Below are 26,320 nucleotides of genomic sequence, written 5' to 3' on the forward strand. Positions count from 1 at the left end.
CAGTTACTTCTGCCGCACAGAGTTTATTTGCGACTCGCTATGAGAATTGCCATCATTTACCCTAGTCCGACACCTCCCAAAAAGAAAAGAAATAGACAAGAGAGTGGATTGGGAGGAAGAATGAGAAAGGGAAAATGATTATTTTTTATACTGCTGGGAGATTATGTGCGCCCAGTTTGGTCCTCTCCTTTTGACAAAATGAACTGAATACATTTGGAATAATGTAGATTTTTTTCGTCTTTTATTCTGTATATTGTATGTTGTTCAAATGACAATTCGATTGCATGTTTACATGTAATATCCATTTAATGTATTATGAATAAACAAATAGGCCTAGACAGGCCTACCCACTGGACACAGACGTCATTTCAACGTCTAATTTTGATTTACATTTGGTTGAGTTGTCAACTAACATGAATTCAACGTGAAATCAACACAACCATGTCACCATGTCATTGGATTTACTGTAGGTTCAAAGTTGATGACTTTTTGCAAATCCAATCAGGTTTCCACGTTGATTCAACGTCATCACATTTATGTTTTTGGTTTAAATGACATGGAAACAACGTTGATTCAACCAGTTTTGCCCAGTGTGTAGGCAGGTGCATAGGCTATCAAGCAGATCAAAATAATAAATCATTTCAAAATCTCTATACCACAGATTGCTTGTCCATTTCGATTTTATCCACAATGATATAGGCCTATATTCCTGATTCTTAGGCTATACCAAGTTCAATAATTCATAGGCCTATACCCAGGCTGATATACCACATGCTCAACAGGCCTGACGATATTGCCACTTTTGTCCTTTCCAACATCGCCAGCTAGTGAAGTAGGTCTACCGGGGTCATCATCTCGTTGGTTTCAGTGCGCTGGTGTGCATCACCATAGATATTAATTATATTTCTATGTGCATCACCATCAGCCCAGTGCATCCATAGCCGTCAGTGTGGTTGGAGCACAGGAAACCGTGAAACGTATCATGTCCATTGGACCCATGTTGTATCTAAAAGGTGGTTTGGGGTTGGTTGTATTTGCATTGGCTATGACTTTGGTCCTTGTTTGCGCACTTTTGAGCCCCCCGACCTCAGCCTCTCCATCCCTTTCTGTTTTTTTCTTTGGATAACCAACCCCTTCTCTCAGAGAGAACCCTCCATATACGTCACGGACCGAGTCTGGTCCTAATTGATGCCATATTGAGAAAGAGCATAAATCCAGCCCTCCTCTCTTCTTCACTCTATCACGGGACGTGGGGGTTGTGTGGCGGATAGGATAGGGAGCTAACCTAGTTAAGTTTGGAGATAACTTTTATACGTTTTAACAAGGGTGTTGGACATTGAAAACGTATTTGCTCCAGTTGGACAGTTTCATAAGTAAGCACAATGGCTGGGCTCAAGGTAAGGAGGCAGAACTTCAGTAAATATTACCTCCTTTTATGATTAAGCAATGTTCAGGTTATATATTATTGCGGGGATTGACTGTTATTTTTCATTCATTGTTTTCTTCATTATATATTTTTACATGTAGGAACGATAATAATTTTTATTCTTCTGTCATTTGAATGTTTTACTTTATGGGTCATGGAGCTATCAATCGCATCAACTAATGTCAGAAATCTTACAATATGCAAGACTTAACTGTGTGTAAGCTATACATCTGTAGCCTACTGTCGCTGTCAAGCGGTGCGCTGAAGGGGCGTTCCCTTCTGTCCAATCATCGGGCTGGATTCAGCAGCTGCCCAGATGTTGTGCCCAAGCGGCTTGTGGAGCGCAGAGTTCTGAGCGCTGTAGGCTAAACACAGTGGCAGTGTGTGTCTGTTATCAGTTAACGTCAGTTGACATTTATATAATATATTCTATTACCACTGTATTGTTTACTGAGACTTCAGACATTCTTCTCCCCACAAAGTAAAGTAGCCTACTCCGTAAGGAATGTAGGTCACGTGTGCGCGTACATTATTGGAAACAGACCCGTGCGCTTTTGCAGACCGCGCGATGACTCAGCACCATTTTTAGGTTCGTGCGCGGGCCAAGTTCCTAGTGTAGCAGAGAAGAGAGTAAGAGGGGTCGTCCTGTGGAGTTGCATGCCTATCAGAGTAGTCATGTATGTTTGCATTGTGTGTCAAGTATGCAAACAGATGACACAAGTAGCATGACTCAACATTGACGCCAATCAAAGTATAGTTATCATGTCACAATATCACCCAATATGTATTTTTTTTAAAGACTAGGCCTATCACTGTCCACTCAACTGTCTGTCCCCTAATATGTTGCTCTCTTCCAGTACCTGAGTGGGTTTGGGAATGAGTTCTCCTCTGAAGACCCTCGCTGTCCAGGAGCCTTACCTGAAGGACAGGTAACATTCCATAGAGGGGTTGGTTGCTTAGCAACAAAACCAACTCTTGCACAACTATGGGCAAAACAGATGGGGTTGGCTTAGATTGTTGACAACATGTAAACTATATTTCGTCTCCAATGTTTATTGAAAACATACATACATTTGCACAATGAGCATTTGTTGTCTCTCAAATATATACATTGTTACAGTTGTTGGTTAGCTTGTGATTTTTTGCCATATTACCACATGACATCAGTCAAAACACATCAAAACAAGACATGATATCAGTAATAATATACAACGAGCTGAAATGAGCCACTTACGATTCCCCACATGGTAGCTTCTTGTCATTGTTGCTAGCTATCTGGCCATCCATAATCACAACAACACAAAGACTTCTGCCCCATTGAAGTGCGGGCATTGTTTTTGTGACGTCAGCTAACCCATCTATACCCCTCATCTGTTATCCAGCAACACCCCCTCACACCCACATTACCACCGGCATAAGGCAGTTTCTCTGGACCCCCGCAAGTTCGGAGTTACCCCCCCCCCCCCCCCCCAGCCAGACAGACACTTACAAAGTAGGTCTATACAGGGTCAATCTAGACCCATGGCCCTTCTAGCTGTCTCTATTTAGAACAAAATGTAAGCAAAAATGTCCACAGTCATCAAGCTAGGTAAGAGATCATTATTAAATATGTTTTAAGTGATTGATAAGACTGAACTAGATCAATGATATTTCAATAATCAATATTGTGTTGCACCTTTAACCAATAGCCTAACAAATGAACAACTCTTACAAATAAAGTACAAAGACAACTTTTGATTGTCTTTATTAAGACATCCTCCATATCAAATTTCAGCCAGACCGCCCAGCCAGCCCGAGCCACCTACACGCCAGACCCCCACCAGTCTTGTCAGTAACTCAACTCTCTCCCCAACAACTTCCTTCCCATCTTTTTTTTATGTCTCAAGGGAAAGGTTTGAAAAACATACGTTTAATAAAAACACACATACACCTACATATGAACACCCAGAAACAGTACATCCTCCATATAATTCACATCATAGACCTAATAGTACAGTAGAGCTCTTTTTGCACACAATATAGCTTGGTCACCCCGTCCTGCCCCTAGGGGTCCACGGCCCTGCAGTGCCCCAACCCAACACACCCCACTCAGCTTTAGGATCTTAGTGAAACATTCATTATTGGTTTCAGTTGTGTTAGGCCAAGTCCAGAGTGAGAACCAACAGTACGGCAGACCCTCAGGGCCAGGACTGAGCAGCCCAGTAGCTAGGGATTGCCTAAATAGGTATCTTCCCTGATGTAGGCATGTTTTCAATACAGACTCCTTTTGTCGAACAGTATTCCATCTAAGGCATCCAGACCTTATGAAAATTGCACAGTATACCCTTAATCTTGTAATAATTAAAATCTAGTGATACATAACTTGACATTTCTGCCATCCATTGCGGGAGGATAACCAACCGTCCAATTAATGGCAATGCATTTCTTAACCGCTATCAATGCTAGGTTACACCGATTCTTCTGATAACAGTCTCCAGGATCAACATTTCCAAGCAAACAAAAACAGGGTGAAGGGAGAATCTGTAGACATGCTCAGATAAAATAACATACTCTTTGCCAGAATTCAGCCAGCCTTCAAAAGACTATAACATATGCAAATATGTCCCCTTTTGTCTTATTGGGAAAAGGCTCTATCAACCCTTGAAACTGTTTGTAAATCAACTTTAGATGTTTGTCAGACCGCCTTAAAATAGTTTCAATCTTTTAAGCTTCTTGCTTGTCCAGTGTTTGCTGCACAGAGAGAATAAAGTGTTGTGTCTGCAAAGGTTCTCTGGCTACCTGACCCTGGTAAGACCCCTGTCACCATCTGATCCTGCTCAGATGAGGCATGACAAAGAATTACCTTGGTGTACATTTATACATTATATTATCCAATAATATAATCAATGGTTCAATAATTGAAATGACCATTATTCCCAGATCCCAGACTGTAGCCTACCCATCAACTCAAGATGGAACTTTGTATCCATTCAGTGATTGTTATAATATACTGCAAAATTCACCTGAGTGCCGTAGATTGGTCTTCCCTGGCTGTCTGACCCTGCATGGACACCTGTCACCATCTGATTCTGCTAAGACATGATGAGCATAGGGTTGTGTACTGACTGTGCACCATGACAGTGAAGACTGTAGAGCTGTTTATACCGTATCAGTGTGAAAAGTAGGAAATTAGCTAGGGAAACTGACAGATCAACAACGTTACATTGCTATACTGACTAATAAAAACTCACATTGCACTGAAAAAAAGTCAGAATATCAGTCTTCAATCGTTTGGCTGCTGGTTTCATCGTTTGATTCAGGTCTAGAGTGATTGAAGCAAAAATAATAGCTAACGTTAGTGAGCTAGTGAGCTAGCTAGCTAAAGTTAGCCAACTAATGGTACAATGGTACATCATCACATTTACTTCTGTTGAAATGGGACAAAACAAAGGCTACAAAACATATCCATACACACAAGAGCTGTTAGATACTGCTACCTGACAGATAGCTAGAGGCTAGCTAGAGCTGAACAGGCTGCGGTAGCTACTAGCTAGCTAACTAAACTAGCTGCTAGTAGTTCATTTACTTCAGTGGAGAGGGGCTGAAACATTTGCTAACGTAACATGTCAGTTACACAACTAGCTCAGCGCTGGGAATAAATACATTTTTTTTCTGTCAAACAGCAGTTACTTTGCCAGCTAGATCAGTCAACTAAAGAGTAGCCAGTTTCTGCTCTGCTTTCTTTTACATCTCTGAGAAAAAGTACAACATACACAGACAGCAGCTGCCTCTGTTCATCTCTCACATGCTGGTTCTATACACCAGCCTTTCAGAAGCTTTGCCTTCACATAGCCAGCCTGTCCACACACTCTGTGGTGTCCATGCGGTCCTAAATCCAGCTGTCTAAAACCGGAAAACAGCCTACCCAACCGCTCTGAGGCGTCTGCATGGTCCTAAAGCACACCAGTGCCGCATTTTGTATCAATAATACAACTGGGGGGGGGGGGGGGGTCATGTCTCCCCGTCCCCAGTGAAAGTTGCGCCCCTGTATATAGCTGCGCCCCAATAGCTGTCAATGGTGCTGAAATTGCTACATGTCTATGTGGTTGCCTATCAAATAGATGATATGGCTTTCTGTGGTGCCAGGGCATGTACCCTATAGCTTTGCTTTAGCTAATGGATAAATGTTTATTGGTATGCCTATTTGGTCGTCATTTTCTCATGTTAAGCCTAACATTTCAGGAAGCTATAGCCTATGCGGTCTTGCAAGGCTGCCATGATTTAGACTGCTGGCTGGCGGCAATAATTTAATTAGGCCTACTTGTTCATTAATTAAAGTTAGAAATTCAAACATTGCAGATTGTAAAATAAATGTTTGATACAACAGCAAACAATCAGCAAACAATTGATAAAAATAATAATAATACAACTGTCCTGTATAACCTACATGACAAGAGCTGTCCTCACGCCCTCTCCCATCTTGGAGACATCATAGACTTGACAACGGCATTTCTTCACCGATATCCCCTTACTTTCAATCAGTTCAATTATTTATTTTCCAAGGCCTGAGGTACTTTGATCAGTCACATTCTTGGAGCCCAAGTCGGAAGTTTACATACACTTAGGTTGGAGTCATTAAAACTCGTTTTTCAACCACTACACACATTTCTTGTTAACAAACTATAGTTTTGGCAAGTCGGTTAGGACATCTACTTTGTGCATGACACAAGTAATTTTTCCAACAATTGTTAACAGACAGATTATTTCACTTATAATTCACTGTATCACAATTACAGTGGGTCAGAAGTTTACATACACTAAGTTGACTGTTCCTTTAAACAGCTTGGAAAATTCCAGAAATCGATGTCATGGCTTTAGAAGCTTCTGATAGGCTAATTGACATAATTTGAGTCAATTGGAGGTGTACCTGTGGATGTATTTCAAGGCCTATCTTCAAACTCAGTGCCTCTTTGCTTGACATCATGGGAAAATGAAAATAAATCAGCCAAGACCTCAGAAAAAAATGTGTAGACCTCCACAAGTCTGGTTCATCCTTGGGAGCAATTTCCAAACGCCTAAAGGTACCACGTTAATCTGTACAAACAATAGTACGCAAGTATAAACACCATGGGACCATGCAGCCGTCATACCGCTCAGGAAGGAGACGCGTTCTGTCTCCTAGAGATGAACGTACTTTGGTGCAAAAAGTGCAAATCAATCCCAGAACAACAGCAAAGGTCCTTGTGAAAATGCTGGAGGAAACAGGTACAAAAGTATGTATATCCACAGTAAAACGAGTCCTATATCGACATAACCTGAAAGGCCACTCAGTAAGGAAGAGGCCACTGCTCCAAAACCGCCATAAAAAAGCCAGACTACGGTTTGCAACTGCACATGGGGACAAAGATTGTACTTTTTGGGGAAATGTCGTCTGGTCTGATGAAACAAAAACAGAACTGTTTGGCCATAATGACCATCGTTATGTTTAGAGGAAAAAGGGGGTGCTTGCAAGCCGAAGAACACCATCACAACCGTGAAGCACGGGGGTGGCAGCATCATGCTGTGGGGGTGCTTTGCTGCAGGAGAGACTGTTGCACTTCACAAAATAGATGGCATCATGAGGAAGGAAAATTATGTGGATATATTGAAGCAACATCTCAAGACATCAGTCAGGAAGTTAAAGCTTGGTCGCAAATGGGTCTTCCAAATGGACAATGACCCCAAGCATACTTCCAAAGTTGTGGCAAAATGGCTTAAGGACAACAAAGTCAAGGTATTGGAGTGGCCATCACAAAGCCCTGACCTCAATCCTATAGAAAAGTTGTGGGCAGAACTGAAAAAGCGTGTGTGAGCAAGGAGGCCTACAAACCTGACTCAGTTACATCAGCTCTGTCGGGAGTAATGGGCTAAAATTCACCCAACTTATTGTGGGAAGCTTGTGGAAGGCTACCCGAAACGTTTGACCCAAGTTAAACAATTTAAAGGCAATGCTACCAAATACTAATTGAGTGTATGTAAACTTCTGACCCACTGGGAATGCGACTTAAAATAAAGTGGTGATCCTAACTGACCTAAGACAGGGAATATTTACTAGGATTAAATGTCAGACATTTTTAAAAACTGAGTTTAAATGTATTTGGCTAAGGTGTATGTAAACTTCCGACTTCAACTGTACTTAGCTTCCTAGTACATATGGAAATTAAAAAGGTTTATGAATTACTTTTTGGAGGGGTTACTGTCAAAATTATTTATTAAATACAAAAATAATAATAGACACCGATGACAGGTGCATGGGCCCCCAGAGCTTGTAGGCAGGGGGCTGCGGGGGTGTCTGGTACACCAGTGTACGTTACCCCCCTCTAGGATGTTGAACCCAGCTCTGTTGTCTCTCCAGAACAACCCTCAGGTGTGTCCCTACGGTCTCTACGCTGAACAACTCTCCGGCTCCGCTTTCACCTGCCCACGGCCAACCAATAAGAGGAGGTATCCAGTCATTGCATAGTGATTGACAGAAACTTCTCCTTCTCTTTCATCGCTCAGATTTAATACATAGGCCTACACGGAAGCCTCGTTTACACCTGCCGCTAATATGTGAGTTTTGTGATCTGATCAATAAGATCTAATCACTATGGCTGCGTTTACACAGGCAGCCCAATTCTGATCTTTTGCTACTAATTGGTCTTTTGATGCAGCCTATCTGATCAAGGTTTGTCACGTCTACACATTGTATTAAAATATGTCTCATCCATCCACTGTGTCAGCATGAGACCATATTAGCTGGTGCCTCCTTGTATACAAATTCTTTGACAGATATTCTGAATTCATTTATTTTAAGACAATTACTGATGCCGTAAGTCAATGATGCTGCCTGTCAATGATTTTAGAGGCCAGTATAATGATGATTTAAATAGTTTGACCATCCAGATCTATTTACACTTGATTGATATCCAAACACAATGCGTGCCTGACTACCTCTGGAGGTGGTCAGGAAGATATGATAACAATCAGATCACAAGTTGTCTTTTAATCATCTACACCTGTCTAAAAATGTTGGCACAATCAGTAGGTGTGACAAGATTAAGACAAAGGGCGCATGTTAGCACCAGATATAGGGCAGCAGGTAGCCTTGCAGTTACGAGCGTTGGGATAGTAACCAGGGTTAGGTATCTTACTTTCTAAATGTAATCCATTACTGTTACTAGTTACCTGTCCAAAATTGTAATCAGTAAGTAACTTTTGGATTACCCCAACTCAGTAATGTAATCTGATTACTTCCAGTTATTTTTTGATTACTTTCCCCTTAAGAGGCATTAGAAGAAGACAAAAAAACAATCCATCAAAGGCATTTGGTTTGTCATCATAGTGGTCTCTGACTTGTGGTCAGACTCGCTGTGGTGGAATAAATGTAAACTTGCGCCTTTTTTAAATGCTGAATTGAATGTTATTGAAAAAACTGAAAGGTGTCATAATGTAATCCAATAATGTAATACAAAACAAAATTCTGGTAAGGTAACTGATTACATTTACATTTTTTTTGTACATGTAATCAGTTACTCCCCAACCCTGCCAGTAACCGAAAGGTCACTAGTTTGAATCCCCGAGCCGACTAGGTGAAAAAAATCTGTCCATGTGCCATTGAGCAAGGCACTTAACCCTAATTGCTCCTGAAAATAGCTCTGTATAAGTGCGTCTGCTAAATGACTAAAATGTACAAATGTAATAAACATTATTCAGACACTTAATCATGAACATACACAGACATTCTCTCTCTCTTTCCTAACTCCATTTCCTTGTTTCCCAGCTGGTTCTACCGTATCCTGCCATCTGTCCGTCACAAGCCCTACACCGCAATGCACTGTGGGAGCCTAACAGAGAAGTGGGATGAAGTGGAACCTGACCCTAACCAGGTAGAGGAAGAGAGAGAGAGAGCGAGAGAGAGAGAAAGGAAAAGGCCAGGGTTTGGGAAGTGAGACAATGGAGATAATTAGAGAGAGATTAGGAGGAAGAAACTGAGAAATGTGGTTTTGAAATGTTTTTTTCTGACTCTTAGCTACGATGGCTGCCATTCACCATCCCCAAATCCTCAGAAAAGAAAGTGGACTTTGTGACAGTAAGACATTAACCCTCCATCATTAAACCCTCTGGTTTTCCATGACAGCGATTAGCTGTTTCTGGTACAGCCTATCTTCTTTCCTGGGTCTGATTGGTTCTCCCATCTGTCAATCCTAGGGTCTGCACACCCTATGTGGAGCAGGAGACGCCAAGTCCCGCAACGGGATCGGCATCCACATGTTCACCTGCAACATCTCCATGATTGACAGGTGTGTGTATATTTCCATTGTATGATACCATTATATACAGTTGAAGTCGGAAGTTTACATACACTTAGGTTGGAGTCATTAAAACTCATTTTTCAATCACTCCACAAATTTCTTGTTAAAAAACTATAGTTTTAGCAAGTCGGTTAGGACATCTTCTTTGTGCATGACACTTGTAATTTTTCCAACAATTGTTTACAGACAGATTATTTCACTTATAGTTCACTGTATCACAATTCCAGTGGGTCAGAAGTTTACATACACTAAGTTGACTGTGCCTTTAAACAGCTTGGAAAATTCCAGAAAATTATGTCATGGCTTTAGAAGCTTCTGATAGGCTAATTGACATCATTTGAGTCAATTGGAGGTGTACCCGTGGATGTATTTCAAGGCCTACCTTCAAACTCAGTGCCTCTTTGCTTGACATCATGGGAAAATCAAAAGATGGCATCATGAGGAAGGAAAATTATGTGGATATATTGTAGCAACATCTCAAGACATCAGTCAGGAAGTTAAAGCTTGGTCGCAAATGGGTCTTCCAAATGGACAATGACCCCAAGCACACTTCCAAAGTTGTGGCAAAATGGTTTAAGGACAACAAAGTTAAGGTATTGGAGTGGCCATCACAAAGCCTTGACCTCAATCCTATAGAAAATGTGTGGGCAGAACTGAAAAAGCGTGTGCGAGCAAGGAGGCCTACAAACCTGACTCAGTTACACCAGCTCTGTCAGGAGGAATGGGCCAAAATTCACCCAACTTATTGTGGGAAGCTTGTGGAAGGCTACCCGAAACGTTTGTCAGGATGTCAGGGACAAGATTGTAGACCTACACAAGGCTGGAATGGGCTACAAGACCATCGCCAATCAGCTTGGTGAGAAGGTGACAACAGTTGGTGCGATTATTCGCAAATGGAAGAAACACAAAATAACTGTCAATCTCCCTCGGCCTGGGGCTCCATGCAAGATCTCACCTCGTGGAGTTGCAATGATCATGAGAATGGTGAGGAATCAGCCCAGAACTACACGGGAGGATCTTGTCAATGATCTCAAGGCAGCTGGGACTATAGTCACCAAGAAAACAATTGGTAACACACTACGCCGTGAATGACTGAAATCCTGCAGCGCCCGCAAGGTCTCCCTGCTCAAGAAAGCACATATACAGGGCCGTCTGAAGTTTGCCAATGAACATCTGAATGATTCAGAGGAGAACTGGGTGAAAGTGGTGTGGTCAGATGAGACCAAATCGAGCTCTTTGGCATCAACTCAACTCGCCGTGTTTGGAGGAGGAGGAATGCTGCCTATGACCCCAAGAACACCATCCCCACCATCAAACATGGAGGTGGAAACATTATGCTTTGGGGGTGTTTTTCTGCTAAGGGGACAGGACAACTTCACCACATCAAAGGGATGATGGACGGGGCCATGTACCGTCAAATCTTGGGTAAGAACCTCCTTCCCTCAGCCAGGGCATTGAAAATGGGTCGTGGATGGGTATTCCAGCATGACAATGACCCAAAACACACGGCCAAGGCAACAAAGGAGTGGCTCAAGCAGAAGCACATTAAGGTCCTGGAGTGGCTTAGCCAGTCTCCAGACCTTAATCCCATAGAAAATCTGTAGAGGGAGCTGAAGGTTCGAGTTGGAAAACGTCAGCCTCGAAACCTTAATGACTTGGAGAAGATCTGCAAAGAGGAGTGGAACAAAATCCCTCCTGAGATGTGTGCAAACCTGGTGGCCAACTACAAGAAACGTCTGACCTCTGTGATTGCCAACAAGGGTTTTGCCACCAAGTACTAAGTCATGTTTTGCAGAGGGGTCAAATACTTATTTCCCTCATTAAAATGCAAATCAATTTATAATATTTTTGACATGCGTTTTTCTGGATTTTTTTGTTATTCTGTCTCTCACTGTTCAAATAAACCTACCATTAAAATGATAGACTGATCATGTCTTTGTCAGTGGGAAAACGTACAAAATCAGCAGGGGATCAAATACTTTTTTCCCCTCACTGTATGTAAACTTCTGACCCACTAGAATTGTGATACAGTGAACAAGTGAAATAATCTGTCTGTAAACAATTGTTGGAAAAATTACTTGTATCATGCACAAAGTAGATGTCCTAACCGACTTGCCAAAACTATAGTTTGTTAACAAGAAATTTGTGGAGTGGTTGAAAAACAAGTTTTAATGACTCCAACCTAAGTGTATGTAAACTTCCGACTTCAACTGTACAGTAGTACATACTCGATTTGATCTCTCCCATCATTGATCTTTACAACTCTGTGCCCAATATCAAATTTTTAATAATGTAGTCTCTGCTTTTCAGTTGTTTCAACAACTCCGATGGAGACTTTCTCATTGGTCAGTCAAATATGTATTTGGTCTTTGAAGTACACATAAACACAACATAACATAAGCAGTCTTAAGTACTCTCCCACCTTCCTCTGTCTTGTAGTGCCCCAGCAGGGTGAGATTCTGGTCACTACAGAGTTTGGGAAGATGATGGTGGAACCCAACGAGATCTGTGTCATCCAGGTGAGACGGCAACACCTTTCAATCTCTGCTGTTCACCTGAATCCTCTTACCTTTTTCTCCCTCATCACCTGACTCTCTTACCCGTCCTCCTCACCTGTCCATCACCTCACCTGCATGTCCCCTGTGTGTTGCAGCAAGGAATGCGTTTCAGTGTGGATGTGTTCGGGGAGACCAGAGGCTACGTGTTGGAGGTGTACGGAGCGCACTTTGAGCTCCCCGACCTGGGACCCATAGGTGTGTGTGACACCCCTTCTCTACCTCCACATGTCAACGCCTTGACTTTAATCCTCTCACCTTTCAACACCATAACATCTGTGAACCAATCGTCCTACTAGGGGGCAACGGACTGGCCAATCCCAGGGACTTCGTAACTCCGGTGGCGTGGTATGAGGACCGCGAGGTAGCCACAGGCTACACTGTTATCAACAAGTACCAGGGCAAGCTCTTCTCCAGCCAACAGGTGTGTGTGTGTGTGGGGACATGCTTGCTTATTTCTGCTATGTGCGTTAGTACACACGTGTGTGTCTTTGGGAGCATATGTGCATGTTCTTGCACAGACATTACAATACACTGCATTATAATTCATGATAGTAGCTTGTAATGTATACATGGGACACCACTAATTTTAGCGTTTAGCTAGCCATCCCAACACTGAGGCATAGATTCAATCAGATAGCTGACACCCGCATAGCTGATGTTTTGGCGGTGTCGGAGGTGGAACTGCGTTGGAGCTGTCAAATCGGTGAGCAGCTGCTCTTGTGATCATTGCCATTAAGCCACACCCATCCCACTCCCATTAGAAGTTCAGAACAAGAAAGTGTAGGCTATATAGAATTAATGAGGATTTCTATCAGCCTAATCAAGGTGTAGATTACATCTCACATTCCAGTGTTCGAACTTGTAAACAAGGCTGCATGGGATTTCTCTTAATGTGACTCAGTGCAGCCAATGGCAACGTCTGCTTTAGGTATAATGCCGGGAGCTGCTTGTGGATTTGACAGCTCTAAAGCAGTTCTACCTTTGACACTGTCCAAACATCAGCTATGCGGATGTCGGCTAAAGCGGATCTGATTGAATCGGGCCCTGAGAATAGCTGTACAGACTATTAAAGTGAGGCCTATTAGCAGTTAGCTGCGAGTTAATACAGAACTGCTATTGGGCTCTATTAGCGGTTAGCTGCACATTAACATTAAACTGCCATCCCCAAATGATTTAATGTGAAACGCCTGACTGTTCTGCTCAGCAGCAGGCTCCAGTCTCGGCTCCCTTACCAGCCTTAATCACTAATAATTAGTTAGCTCGTCCAGGAGTTCCCGCCAGATACCTGCCTGTCCTTTCAGGGGAGAAAACCTTGCTTGAGTTAAGCACTAATTTCAGCATATTTCACTGGGGAATGATTTCCCGCCCTGCTCTGAACGCGTCCTGTCGAGCAGGTAATTGGATCGACTCATTTTGTCTGACAGTAGGGGATTTTAAGGAGACAGGGCGAAAGGATGCGTGTGTCTCTGTGTTAATGTGTGTGTGAGGGAGGTAACTGTGGAAACACCTGTTAGAGGGGATATATGCATGGGATATACACCGGACCCTTCTTTCTTTCGTTAACCTCTCTCTACCTCTCTCCATCCACCACTCTCTTTCTCTCTGTGTCTCCCTCTTTGGGGTCAGACTGGGTGTTGGGGCTTGCTCTTTCCCCCCACCTAACCTGAGACTGCAGGGAGTGTGTGTGTGTCACACACAGATTGGAAGTGGAGGGGGGGGGGGGGCAGGTTCCATCTCTGCTGCATCTCATCCTGCTGTTTGGTCCTCCTGCAGAGAGATGAAATTGCTCAAATTAACTTATTATTTGCTTGACTGGGCCAATATGTTTGTGTTTTGTGTGTGTGTGTTTTTATTATCTTGTGCTACATTTTTAATCGAGTCTGCCAGAGTTATCACCGGAACTGTAATGCCCAAGAGATTACCTGCCTTGGGGTCCTTAGACCCCCTGGGTGTATGGTGACTGTGTGTGTGTGTGTTTGAACTGTATGCTAGTGTGTGTTTTATGGTTTATGTCTGTGGGAGTAGGAAGAATATATGTGTGTGAGAATGTGTGTGTGTGTGCTTGCGCACATGTGACAAGGTACATGGGTCAGCCCTGAAGACAGCTTGTAATGAATTATATTGATTTTAGAGCTACCATTGAATATCTCTTTCACAGTGACATTATCAGAACAGCACTGCTATATAAAATTGCTCTGGTTTTAACAATCAAGATAAAGAAATATCTCTACACCGTCTCCCTCTCCCCCCTCTCTCTGCGCCACGGGCGCTGAAAGTTTGATAGTGAAGCCAATTACTGCATAATACCTGCTGGTGCTGAGGATCACAAAGAACGGGGTAAATTAAAAAAAGAGCAGAGAAGGAAAAGAGGTACACCGTGTTTTAAATCACCCTTGAGTTCTTTTTTTCTTCTTTTCATGTAGCTTTACGGCTGTTTTTTTTTTCAATAGCCTAAAATGAACATTGGCTTTAGGTAAGGCTATATCTCAAGTTCAAAGGTGCAGTAGACCAGGCGGTGCTGCCTCACCCCTGCTACCGCGTTCCCTGCTATACATTTGTTTATTATTATGTTTCTTCTTGTGTGTGTTTGTAGGATTTCTCTCCCTTCAATGTGGTGGCGTGGCACGGGAACTACACACCGTACAAATACAACCTGGAGAACTTCATGGTCATCAACTGTGTGGCCTTCGATCATGCGGTGAGAACCTCACACACAGGCAGAAAGCCAGAGGTCCCTCCCCTCTGACCTTCTCCTCCAATGGGTTTTGAGAAGGTGACGAGGAGAGGATGCCAGGAGTATGCAATTGAGATCTTCCCACAAATGCATACACGTGCACACGCACAAGCACGCACACTTATCCTTCCTCTCCTCCATCTCTGCACCAGGATCCTTCCATCTTCACAGTGTTGACGGCCAAGTCCACTCGTCCAGGAGTCGCCATCGCTGACTTTGTCATCTTCCCCCCGCGCTGGGGAGTGGCCGACCACACATTCAGACCCCCCTACTACCACAGTATGATACACACACTTCTAAGCCTTACCCTCAGAAAGAATAACTAAATAGCTACTTCTTATGCTTGTCTTTAGTTCTGATGTTACCGACACGTTTGTCCTTTCTAGCATGCCACTCTAGTGACTACCCTTACCCTGGTCTCTTTGTGTGTTTTGTAGTAGTGTGTTTGTGTTATGTCAGAGCACCCCCTGTCTGTGTTCCAGGGAACTGTATGAGTGAGTTCATGGGGCTGATCAAGGGCCACTATGAGGCCAAGGAGGAGGGCTTCCAGCCAGGAGGGGGCAGTCTCCACAGCATGATGACCCCTCACGGTCCTGACAGAGACTGCTTCGAGAAGAACAGCACCGCTCCCCTCAAACCAGAGAGGGTGGCCGAGGGGACCATGGTAACACATGATGTGATCACAATTCTTAAACAGCTGTACATATCAGAGTGGGACATCAAGTAACATCCTTCCTCCATCTCAGGCCTTCATGTTTGAGTCGTCGTTCAGCATGGCGGTAACTAAGTGGGGTCTAGAGACGTGTCAGAGACTGGACAAGAGCTACTGGCAGTGCTGGGAGCCGCTCCGCAAACACTTTGACCCCAACTGGAGGCCCAGGAAACAGTAGAGCAGAGGCAGAACAGTCATTGTTTCCCCTAGATCACCCAGAAGATAATCTAGGATTTAATGTAATACCACTAAACTGTGGCTCAATAGATTTTATATAATGGCATTGTTGAATACTCATTTCTGATTGGCTTGAAGGGCATTCTGGAGCTTGCATTATTTCCCTAACGCACAGTATATCAGGTAGAATTCAATGGCTCTAGTTAATTCTTACATGTTCTATGTTTGAGCTGCTTTTGATAGCAAAAGTCGAATTGAAGACATTTTTGGCATTGTTGAATTCGATTTTCAAAATAGCAAGCTAGGACTGATGGTTTGGTTAGCTAAACTAGTGCGTCGTGGAACACACCTTCCACGTCGTTCATTATTTTTCCTTAGAACACATAGCCTCTCGTTGATTATCCCTTACATATCACTCACAGCATAATATTGAGTGCTTGGGTAATTTGGTCTATGCCCATTTCTTTGACTGACCAGTTCATTGATAAAAAATGGTACTGGACAGAAATGAATAAATACCCTGGAAGTCTTATTAGCATGTTTTCATCACTTTGCTGCTCATGTCATTCATAGCTCTTTGATGTTTGTAATGACAGGCAGACACTCATTTTGTTTTAAACAATGAAGGAAGTTTTATTCAGTTATCAATAATAGATACACACTGACATTATCTCTACAACACTTTACATTGGACGTCCGTGATGAGCAAACTCAGTAGGCGAGTTTGAACTTGCGGTCGTAGGTCCCAGCTTTGATCTGCTCCTCCTTCTTGTCCTGGAGACAGAGGAGAGGGTTAGTGAGGTCCCCATGGCAACAGAGAGATGGCATCATCACCTAAGCAACCTCCTCATCCTCCACCGCTTAGAATATGAATGAATGTCTCATGAATAAATACAAGGTCGTTTTTCTTCCTCTCAGTGGAGAAATAGCAGAGGAATTACAGCAGTGTGACAATGGCACACTCAGTACCCAGGTCTCTGTGACATCGCTCTCTGATTCAGGCACAGATTCAGGGAGAGGATCTCAATAACAATGGAGGGAGAAGGAAGGGCTGCCATTCAGACTAAAATGTCACAGACACTACAGAGAACGGTGGCGGAGTAGAGTAGAAGATGAGCTTAGACATGAGCAGCACATATTCTTCCCCCTGACTATAGTTAGGTAGGCCTACTACATTCATACAGGGCCATCAGACTGTGCCCACTAAAGTAATCTATTGAACAGACACAAATGTAGCCTAATACAGCAGTGATGTATGAGACCTCAGAGCCAGTATTAAGTCACTCTGTTCATTCATCTTAGCTCATTGACATGGTAAAGTGATCATTTTTGCATTATGGGGAGCGAATCCGCTTTGAAGCTTTGTCTGACAATATTTTTAAGGTTTCTCCCAAACTTTTTTGTAAAAAAACTAAAGATAGATCTACATGTTTGATCAATCTACAGCCCACCACACAACAGTTGCAAATCAACCCCTAACCCAAGGCACAGGACTACTTCAGTATGATCAATATGGCAATAACTTCACCAAGCCCTTTGATGGGAGGAATGTCCACCATATTGCTCAAATCTGTAGCTCAGTTGGTAGAGCATGGCGCTTGCAACGCCAGGGTTGTGGGTTCGATTCCCACGGGGGGCCAGTATGAAAAATGTATGCACTCACTAACTGTAAGTCGCTCTGGATAAGAGCGTCTGCTAAATGACTAAAATGTAAATGTAAAATCTATCCAATCCCTTATCTAAATAAAGTGCCTTAGTATAGAGGCTAGGGTGGATTTGGAATAGACACCTAATGTCAGGGAATGAGTAGGATAACGGGTTGTGTCATCTCATCCATACCCTGTCAGTCTTCAGTACGTAGTACAGGACGAAGAGTGGCACTACTCCGAAGAGCCCACCTAGCAGTGACGTCTTCTTGGTGGCTCTGAAGTGGTTGTAGGGGTTGGTACGTGCGTACACCCAGCGTGTCAAGGCAGGGTCTTCCTGTAAATAAAAAAACAGCAGCATGTAAGTAAGCATTTCACTGTAAGGTCTACACCTGTTGTATTAGGCGCATGTGACTAATAACATTTGATGTCAATAATGATGGCCATTCTTTGAGAGTTGGTGCCAGTCTTATTGCAGTCAACTACTATGCAGGGCAGAAACGGTTGAATGCACAAACAGTAATTTCCCCCCAGAATACATGTTACTGAATGCAACCCAAATTAGTTTAAATAGCAAAATGACTATGAAATTCTAACATCAAGGTCACATCAACTAAACTAGCGAACGCCAGGCATCATATAACCAGCTTGACTAACGTTAGCTAACTTACTCTCAAAAACTTCCTGTGCTGTTGCCTGATGTTAGATTAGTAAATTAGCTAGTTAGGTAGATAAACATAAGATGGCATTTGCTGAATAGCTCAAATGCCGAATGCAGGCACAACATTATCTTGTCGGCTCGGGTTTTTAGTCTGACTAGCGAATGCTAGCTGGCTACCAAACGTTAGCATTACCCTGGGTGAAATGTGGGTCTGACATTAGCAAGTTAGCTAACGTTTGCATGTTAGCTTCCTCTGTACTTACAATAAGCTCTTTTCTGTGGGGGTTGTTCAGCTGCATCTGATATTGTCTCTTCAGCTGAGCCCTTAAACCAGCCCTCTCCTCCTCGGCACGTCTCTGGTCCAGCGAAAGGTTGAAATATTCAGCTGGGTCCAATGTTTTTGGCCGAGTGGCCAAGGGCGCTTCTCGGTAGTCCGCCATGTTTGTGAGAAGAGACAGGCAACGTGATTGTCGCAAAATCTCGCGTTATCTCATCCAGCAATTCTGTTTCCCATGGAAACACAAAGCGTGCCATTCTTCTTCTTCAGTGGGTTTTATCGGCGGTTGGCATCCAACGTTATGGTGCATTACCGCCACCTACTATACTGGAGTGTGGGCCAGAGACAGTGTGAAACAAAATCCTACCTGCCAGCCCCGTTGCTCTTAAAAAAAGATAACAAAATATTTGAGACTATATCTAATGACGTTCTACTCAATATACTCTTTAAACTAATTTCCTGTATCCCCTTCTTCCTCATACTAGATCTCATCCTCTCTCTTTCCGTCTGATCCTGCCCAAACTGTAATACATGCTCCACGGTCTCTGTTTCCTGGCAATAATCACACTTTCCTGTTGGATGTTTTCCTATCACATTTAAGATCTTATTCTTGTAAAAAATAGCCTCCTCTCTTCTGTGCCTTCCTGCCGTCCTCCCCGACTTTCCTCTGTACTTGAAATAAATGCCTGCCCTTAGTATCACTATTCCACTGCTCCTGCCATCTCTGCACCATCACTGTCCATATCAGTCTTTTCCCCATCTGCCTTGCTCATTGAAACTACAACATCCCCACTACTAAGTGCTTGTTTAGCCAGTACATCAACTGCTTCATCCCCTCCACCCACCACATGGGCTGGGACCCAAGTAAATCTTATCTGTCTATCCATCTGTCTGATCCTGCCATGGGTTTGTAGCACCTCATAAAGCAGGTCTTGTCTGCTACGTGATCTAAAGGACTGGAGACTCATTAACACTGTGCATGAGTCAGAGCAAATAACTACTCTGTCTGGCTTAACTTCCTCCACCCACTGCAAGGCCAACAGTATGGCCATCAGCTCCTCGAGGCGTTCCACACGGGACTGTCAACTTTCGAGTGGCGAAAAATGTACACAAAGACTTCCAAACATCAAAGTCCGATATATTTTACCTTGAGTCCGTTACAATATCCATAGACTCTCCATACGAAGAGGTTGACATCGAATAGGGTGGATGAGGATTGAGGCAACGGTGACTGCTGCGTCCATTGTGCAAAACCCTGACACATCCAAGCCCCAAGTTTCTTGCATGCACGAAATTGTGGACGACTTTCTACGCAACTTCCTCGTCAGAATGGGCATGAACAAAACGATGGATTGCTTTCAAACCGAGTGGAACGAGATGGCGCACAAATGTCTCTTGAGCATGGAGGATGTGGGGCTAGTTCCAGATGTGCAAAACCATATTCTTGACAGCGAGCTGAAAAACGCGCCGAGGTAAGAGGATGATGTTGAGATGTGGTGTAGTGCTGCCTGGAGAAGTGGGTATACTCTAATTTTGCCAAAACATTTCCAAACCGCCGCCCAGCGAAGGAAAGGTGCCCTGTGTGAAAGATTATATGAGAAACTGTGTGACATACACTCTGAATGACCTAAAATCATGAATCCCATATTGAACACAGTCAGGCCAACCCAAGCTGTGCAAGTAGGCTAATAGTAGGCCTACTATTGAAACAGATCCATTAGGCTGTCAACTGAGTCAGAAATTGACCTTTCAAATGTTGCAATTTTTTTCAGGTTTTCGCTCTCAACGTTACACTTTTAAAAAACAGAAATACACCAAAATGGTATGTTCTAATACCATGACAATGCTTGAACCACATCAGGATACCACCTTTGAGGTCTGGGAAAAAATCTAAGAAATTTAGATTTGAGTGTACTTAGTTGCCTTTTAATTCAAGTGTGCAGGCACCTAGCACTGTTGTTTGGTTAGCAGTGTTTGCAAAAGAAATGGGCACTGGATTGAAGCAAAATAGGCTACTTTGTAGCTAGTTAACATTTAATAGAGAATGTTTTTGGGAAAGCCTTTCCATCTACCTGAAGACAGCATCGCTATATTTTCCCTTTTCCTTAATTGTTTGACACCTAGACGTTTTACTTCATATGAGGCATCTCTTACCTTGCTTCAAAGTAGCCTATAGCCAAAATCCCACCATAGACAGGTGGAGGCAATTAAAAAATAAATAAAGACTTACTCATGTCTTATCCTGTTCTATTGGTTTTCTTTAAAATGTCTTTCATTGTCTAGCAGCCAAAGCCATTATCCTAGTAATATTAGCAACCCATGATAGTTGTTGCATCTTTAAATCCCCCTTTCAACATTTCTAACGGATATTTCCATCTGAAACTCGCATGTGCGGTGTGTATTTTAGAACAGTGTTTTCACGCAATTGCATTTTGGAACTTTCAAGCCTAGGCCTACCGCCATGTGTACATTTCTGGGCCTAAAATGTGAAGAAAATATAATAATTTATCAACATTTTAAGCTAAACATTCTGATCTGTTCCAGCCTTATTCATTGATATGGCATATACTTCCACTACACTACTTTGATACATATCAGTGTGGATTAAGAAGGGAATATAGGCAATGTCCACTGAAGAATGTGGGGGTATGCTGTGTATACCCTCCTCTACACCACTGGATGTCATGGCACACCCTTTATGTATCCAGTCATTTTATTATTTCCCTAGTAGCATAGCTGCAGGAAGTAGTTTGGGGGTGGGGGTGCTGCAATACAGATATATATATATATATAGTACATTCGGAAAGTATTCAGACCCCTTGACTTTTTCCACATTTTGTTACATTACAGCCTTATTCTAAAATGGATTAAATTGTTTTTTACCCCCCTCATCAATCTACACACAATAGCCCATAATGACAGAGCAAAAACTGGTTTTTAGACGTTTTAGAAAATGTATAAAAACAACAACAACTGAAATATCACATTTACATAAGTATTCAGACCCTTCACTCAGTACTTTGTTGAAGCACCTTTGGCAGCGATTACAGCCTTGAGTCTTCTTGGGTATGACGCTACAAGGTTGGCACACCTGTATTTGGGGAGTTTCTCCCATTCTTCTCTGCAGATCCTCTCAAGCTCTGTCAGGTTGGATGGGGAGCGTTGCTGCACAGCTATTTTCAGGTCTCTCCGGAGATGTTAGATCGGGTTCAAGTCCGGGCTCTGGCTGGGCCACTCAAGGACATTCAGAGACTTGTCCCGAAGTCACTTCTGCGTTGTCTTGGCTGTGTGCTTCGGGTCGTTGTCCTGTTGGAAGGTGAACCTTCGCCCCGGTCTGAGTTCCTGAGCGCTCTGGAGCTGGTTTTCATCAAGGATCTCTGTACTTTGCTCCGTTCATCTTTCCCTTGATCCTGACTAGTCTCCCAGTCCCTGCCGCTGAAAAACATCCCCACAGCATGATGCTGCCACCACCATACATCACCGTAGGGATGGTATTGGCCAGGTGATGAGTGGTGCCTGGTTTCCTCCAGACGTGACACTTGGCATTCAGGCCAAAGAGTTCAATCTTGGTTTCATCACACCAGAGAATCTTGTTTCTCATGGTCTGAGAGTCCTTTAGGTGCCTTTTGGCAAACTCCATGCGGGCTGTCATGTGCCTTTTACTGAGGAGTGGCTTCCGTCTGGCCACTCTACCATAAAGGCCTGACTAGTGGAGTGCTGCAGAGCTGGTTGTCCTTCTGGAAGGTTCTCCCATCTCCACAGAGGAACTCTGGAGCTCTGTCAGAGTGACCATCGGTCACCTCCCTGACCAAGGCCCTTCTACCCCGATTGCTCAGTTTGGCCGGGTCGGCCAGCTCTAGGAAGAGTCTTGGTGGTTCCGAACTTCTTCCATTTAAGAATGATGGAAGCCACTGTGTTCTTGGGGACCTTCAATGCTGCAGAAATGTTTTGGTACCCTTCCCCAGATCTGTGCCGTGACATAATCCTGTCTCGGAGCTTGGTTTTTACTCTGACATGCACTGTCAACTGTGGGACCTTATATAGACAGGTGTGTGCCTTTCCAAATCATGTCCAATCAATTGAATGTACCAAAGGTGGACTCCAATCAAGTTGTAGAAACATCTCAAGGATGATCAATGGAAACAGGATGCACCTGAGCTCAATTTCGAGTCTCATAGCAAAGGGTCTGAATACGTATGTAAATAAGGTATTTATGTTTTTGCTTTGTCATTATGGGGTATTGTGTGTAGATTGATGAGGAAAAATAATAATTAAATCAATTTTAGAATAAGGCTGTAACGTAACAAAATGTGGAAAAAGTGAAGGGGTCTGAATACTTTCCGAATGCACTGTATATACAGTATATTTATTTACATTTTTCAGGGGGTGCTTCAGCACCCCTACTTCCCACAGCTATACCTAGTAGCAACTCAAATTACTTGAAAATTATTGGTTGCCTCGGCTAGTGACGACCAGCTCTGGAGGCTGTGGGGGCTTCCTGAAGGAGAGCTGATTGCGACCTGCGATTCCTGTGGTGCTGTCATGCTATGTGAAGTCAGGAGGGCAGCAGACATGTTCACCATAGAGACAGGGCCACAGTCTAGCAACCGGGTGGTGGATCTGGTGTCCTATGTGGCGTGTGTGCTGAAGCACGAGGGCACTGTGCAGTGTTGTTTTTGACTACAAGGGAGAGTACGTACTGTCAGGGGCATCCGACAGACAGATTAGTGTGGTCATGATGGATAAGATGAATCGTTGAAGAGTTAAACCTACACACAATCAACGAATCAAATAAGGACCACTAACCATTGCTCAGTGCAACAAATATTGCCTTTGTATTAACAATAAAAAAACTTGATACGTTGTGTGCTTAGGTGTGTATTTCTAGAAATTAAATGAACAAGCAATCATACAAAAACATTACCACACACCCGTAATAAATCAACACCATCATGGTTGAGTTACAGGATTTATTAGAAACAAAGGAATCCAATGATACAAAAGTCTTGAGTGCTGTCTCACATATGAGGAAGTGAGTGACCACCTCTAAAGCAGATGCATTGTCACACGGTAACTAATTAACAGAGGGTAAAAACAAACGTCCTGGTGTTGGATGGCTCTTACATCATGCCCAACTTATACTCCACCATGACGTGGGGCTCGCCCATCATCTCACTCTGGGCTGGATCTGCAAGGAAATGGACACAAAATGGTGAACTCACAACATTTTCGCATCAGAAAAACAACATGGCAGTGAGTTCTCATCAGTTTCACTTCAACTGTGTTCCCTGTTGGCTTTAGTTCTTGATCTCATCTTTCTGTTCTCCTCCTTTGTAGAAAACCTATTGTTAGTGTGTGACTTACCGTTGAGGATGTCCTCAAAGCTGATGCTCTCATCGTTCCCTTTGAGAGTGTCCAGAGCCAGGTGTGAGCTCTGCAGGAACGGCAGGCGCTGGATCTGAGATGGGGAGGAAAGAGGGAAGGGATAAGTGGGAAAGGTATTTTTTGAAATTGCTCAGACACTGTTCATTGTTTTCAATGAACATCAGAGATACGCTATTGTGAGTGAGATAGAGTTTGTATATACCTGTCTGGCTGCCCTGTACTCCATCTGTAGTTTAAGGGGAGCGTGGAGGCCCTGGATGTTTCTGAGGGTAGAGAAGTTCATCTTGTCCTGGTTCAGCTGAAACTGCAGGGAGAGGAGAAAACACTCAATACTGGAGCTAAAGTAGCAGAGGTGGTTGGGACATTAATGCTGTATGAGACCCGAAGATTTGTATTAGCTCCCAGGAAAGATGCCTAGGCTGTAGCACACCTTGTGTGTCAAATGTGTTGGTCACTCACATTCTTTTCTGACAGCTCCAACGCATGGCTGGGGAGAAGCTCATTTTTCACACTGCTGAATCTGAGAGAGAGAGAAACCGAGGGAGAGGTGCAAATGTCAGTTATATATCTAAAACGGATAGTTAGCTAGCTACATACTTTGACTTAAATGAGTGTCCAACACAGAGACAGTACTCTCACCCGCTCCTGAGTGTGTCCTGAACGCCATAAGCCCCAACCTGGGGACCCATGCCCGTCACCGGTACACTGTCCTTCAGCTGTGATCTGAGTCCACGGGTATTCTGGAGATTAACAAAACACAACTCGATTAGAATTATAGCAGAGGCATGGTAACACTGTTTACGGCAACTCAAACAACTGAGTTAACTTCAGCGAGTTGCTACATTGTTAGATAGTTGCCACGAAACAAATGACAGAGGAAGATGATGATTGGCGCGTTGCTATGTTGCTAGCTAGCTAACGTTAATGACCTAAACTCACCAAAGGTGTCGTGCGAAGCGTGTGTGATTTATTTTCGAATGCATTGTTTTTCATAGTGATTTATTTTTGAATGCATTGGGGTTGTCGGCTTTGATGCCTCACTCATTTAGAACGTGTGTGTTACCGCTTGCCCTGTAGTCACATAAAACAAAACACTTTGTCCTTATTCCGTTTTTTCCCGGCCTCATTTAAATTGGAAGAGGTAGCTAAGGGTTGAGGCTTTACCATACATGCTAACTTAGACAAATTCATCAACTTATGGAAACAATATCGCTATCAGCAAATAATATTTGAGCTTTGGCCTATCCTTCTAGCATACAGTCACTACTCTGCCTGTCCCTTCCTTTCCACCTGCCTCGCTCTGCTTGCTTCGCCCACTTCTGGTTTGTTTTTCGCTTAAGTTAGATACATTAACCAAAGGGACTGACGCAAACAGAGATAGCTTGATAGATAGCTAATGGTAGCTAGCTAACGTTGGCTACATCATCGCTGCTAGTTAGCGTTAGCTAGCTCCTGTTAGTGAGTGACTAATCAAAATCAAAACGTCTCTACAAATACAGCTAGCAGTAAAGGCCCAGAACCCCACGATGATTTGGTATTATAAACAATATAGTTATCTAGAACAAACATCAATTTTACACATTTACTGTAATAATTAAACAACAAATGTTGCTACCATTGTCGCTGTGATGCGGCTGTTTTCACTTTCAGTACAAAACTTCCGGTTGGGGTCGCGTTAGTTTTACGACACATCCGAATACAACCAGGCAAGTAGAAGGAAATAAAAAGGAAAGTACAACGTATGCTGCAGTTTAAACTGTTGTAGTGTTGTCGTTTACATGTGTTCGTATATAATTTATAATACTATACACAACAGCCACAGTTAGACAGATGTGTCTTTATATATGAATATATTTCACTTATTACTCCATGGGGGTATAGCTCAGTGGTAGAGCATTTGACTGCAGATCAAGAGGTCCCCGGTTCAAATCCGGGTGCCCCCTCATTTTTGTGTCCTTCTTTGAGTGATAATTTGAAGATGAATAGGGATAATCTTTAGAAGCACATTGTATCTGGCTTGCCTACTACATCTGATGTCCTTAGACCCATTACAGTTTGTAAAACAGTGGTGTAGAAAATACATAGTTTACGCTCCAAAATGTAGGACTAAAAGTATATATCACAAAGTGACATTCAACACTTCGCTTTATTTCTCTTCACATTTAATTGAATCTCACTGCATAGGGGTCATGGTTTAGTAGTCTCTGTTAGTCTGTATTGCAATTTTCTGGTCTAGTCAGCGATACAGTACAGTCAGTCAGCCAGCCATTCAGTCCGTCAGAGAGATTGGCCTTGGAGTGTTCTGACTTCATGAGGCTGGAGACCAGGGGGTGGAGGATACTGCTGTAGGTGCCAACTTGGTTGTCCTCCTGCCCCAGCCCTGAGAACTCAACACAAGGTTCCAGCTAGGACGGGACCAGCCGCTTATCTGG

At 43.2% G+C, this 26,320-nt stretch overlaps 3 protein-coding genes across 3 annotated transcripts; 1 reads left to right on the forward strand and 2 right to left on the reverse strand.

The window, feature by feature from the left end:
• The first annotated feature begins 1,239 nt into the window (after positions 1 to 1,239).
• LOC311109141 (homogentisate 1,2-dioxygenase-like) lies at positions 1,240 to 16,451 on the forward strand. The gene is made up of 14 exons (XM_084151963.1): positions 1,240 to 1,397; positions 2,284 to 2,355; positions 7,800 to 7,888; positions 9,207 to 9,312; positions 9,456 to 9,515; positions 9,635 to 9,726; positions 12,049 to 12,083; positions 12,178 to 12,257; positions 12,392 to 12,491; positions 12,593 to 12,717; positions 14,890 to 14,994; positions 15,183 to 15,309; positions 15,513 to 15,694; positions 15,777 to 16,451. Exons 1-14 carry the CDS (start codon positions 1,383 to 1,385, stop codon positions 15,918 to 15,920), a joined length of 1,332 nt encoding a protein of 443 aa, XP_084008089.1. The 5' UTR covers positions 1,240 to 1,382; the 3' UTR covers positions 15,921 to 16,451.
• Positions 16,452 to 16,526: 75 nt separating this feature from the next.
• LOC311109142 (NADH dehydrogenase [ubiquinone] 1 beta subcomplex subunit 4-like) lies at positions 16,527 to 18,704 on the reverse strand. Its single transcript, XM_084151964.1, has 3 exons — positions 18,490 to 18,704; positions 17,759 to 17,902; positions 16,527 to 16,693 (listed from the first exon to the last, which is right to left on the reverse strand). The coding sequence occupies exons 1-3, from the start codon at positions 18,664 to 18,666 to the stop codon at positions 16,631 to 16,633; spliced, it is 384 nt and encodes a 127-aa protein (XP_084008090.1). The 5' UTR covers positions 18,667 to 18,704; the 3' UTR covers positions 16,527 to 16,630.
• A 4,755-nt stretch (positions 18,705 to 23,459) lies between these two features.
• LOC311108984 (proteasome maturation protein-like) lies at positions 23,460 to 25,554 on the reverse strand. Its single transcript, XM_084151765.1, has 6 exons — positions 25,504 to 25,554; positions 24,528 to 24,628; positions 24,348 to 24,408; positions 24,091 to 24,192; positions 23,868 to 23,961; positions 23,460 to 23,691 (listed from the first exon to the last, which is right to left on the reverse strand). The coding sequence occupies exons 1-6, from the start codon at positions 25,504 to 25,506 to the stop codon at positions 23,624 to 23,626; spliced, it is 429 nt and encodes a 142-aa protein (XP_084007891.1). The 5' UTR covers positions 25,507 to 25,554; the 3' UTR covers positions 23,460 to 23,623.
• Positions 25,555 to 26,320: the final 766 nt, after the last annotated feature.

The sequence above is a fragment of the Coregonus lavaretus genome (assembly GCF_964263955.1).
Source record: "Coregonus lavaretus genome assembly, chromosome: 34".
Classification (NCBI taxonomy): domain Eukaryota; kingdom Metazoa; phylum Chordata; class Actinopteri; order Salmoniformes; family Salmonidae; genus Coregonus; species Coregonus lavaretus.

Bases quoted from the DNA above. Each gene is read 5' to 3' on its own strand.
- LOC311109142 (XM_084151964.1), bottom strand. From the start codon at position 18,666: ATGGCGGACTACCGAGAAGCGCCCTTGGCCACTCGGCCAAAAACATTG. The intron at 17,903-18,489 runs GTAAGTACAGAG...TTTTATTTACAG, and splicing joins CCCACAGAAAAGAGCTTATT to GAAGACCCTGCCTTGACACG. The intron at 16,694-17,758 runs GTATGGATGAGA...CTCTGTCTCCAG, and splicing joins ACGTACTGAAGACTGACAGG to GACAAGAAGGAGGAGCAGAT.
- LOC311108984 (XM_084151765.1), bottom strand. The intron at 24,409-24,527 runs GTGAGAGTACTG...TCTCTCTCTCAG, and splicing joins CAGGACACACTCAGGAGCGG to ATTCAGCAGTGTGAAAAATG. The intron at 23,962-24,090 runs GTATATACAAAC...TCCCCATCTCAG, and splicing joins AGTACAGGGCAGCCAGACAG to ATCCAGCGCCTGCCGTTCCT.
- LOC311109141 (XM_084151963.1), top strand. The intron at 2,356-7,799 runs GTAACATTCCAT...TTGTCTCTCCAG, and splicing joins GAGCCTTACCTGAAGGACAG to AACAACCCTCAGGTGTGTCC. The intron at 12,718-14,889 runs GTGTGTGTGTGT...GTGTGTTTGTAG, and splicing joins AGCTCTTCTCCAGCCAACAG to GATTTCTCTCCCTTCAATGT.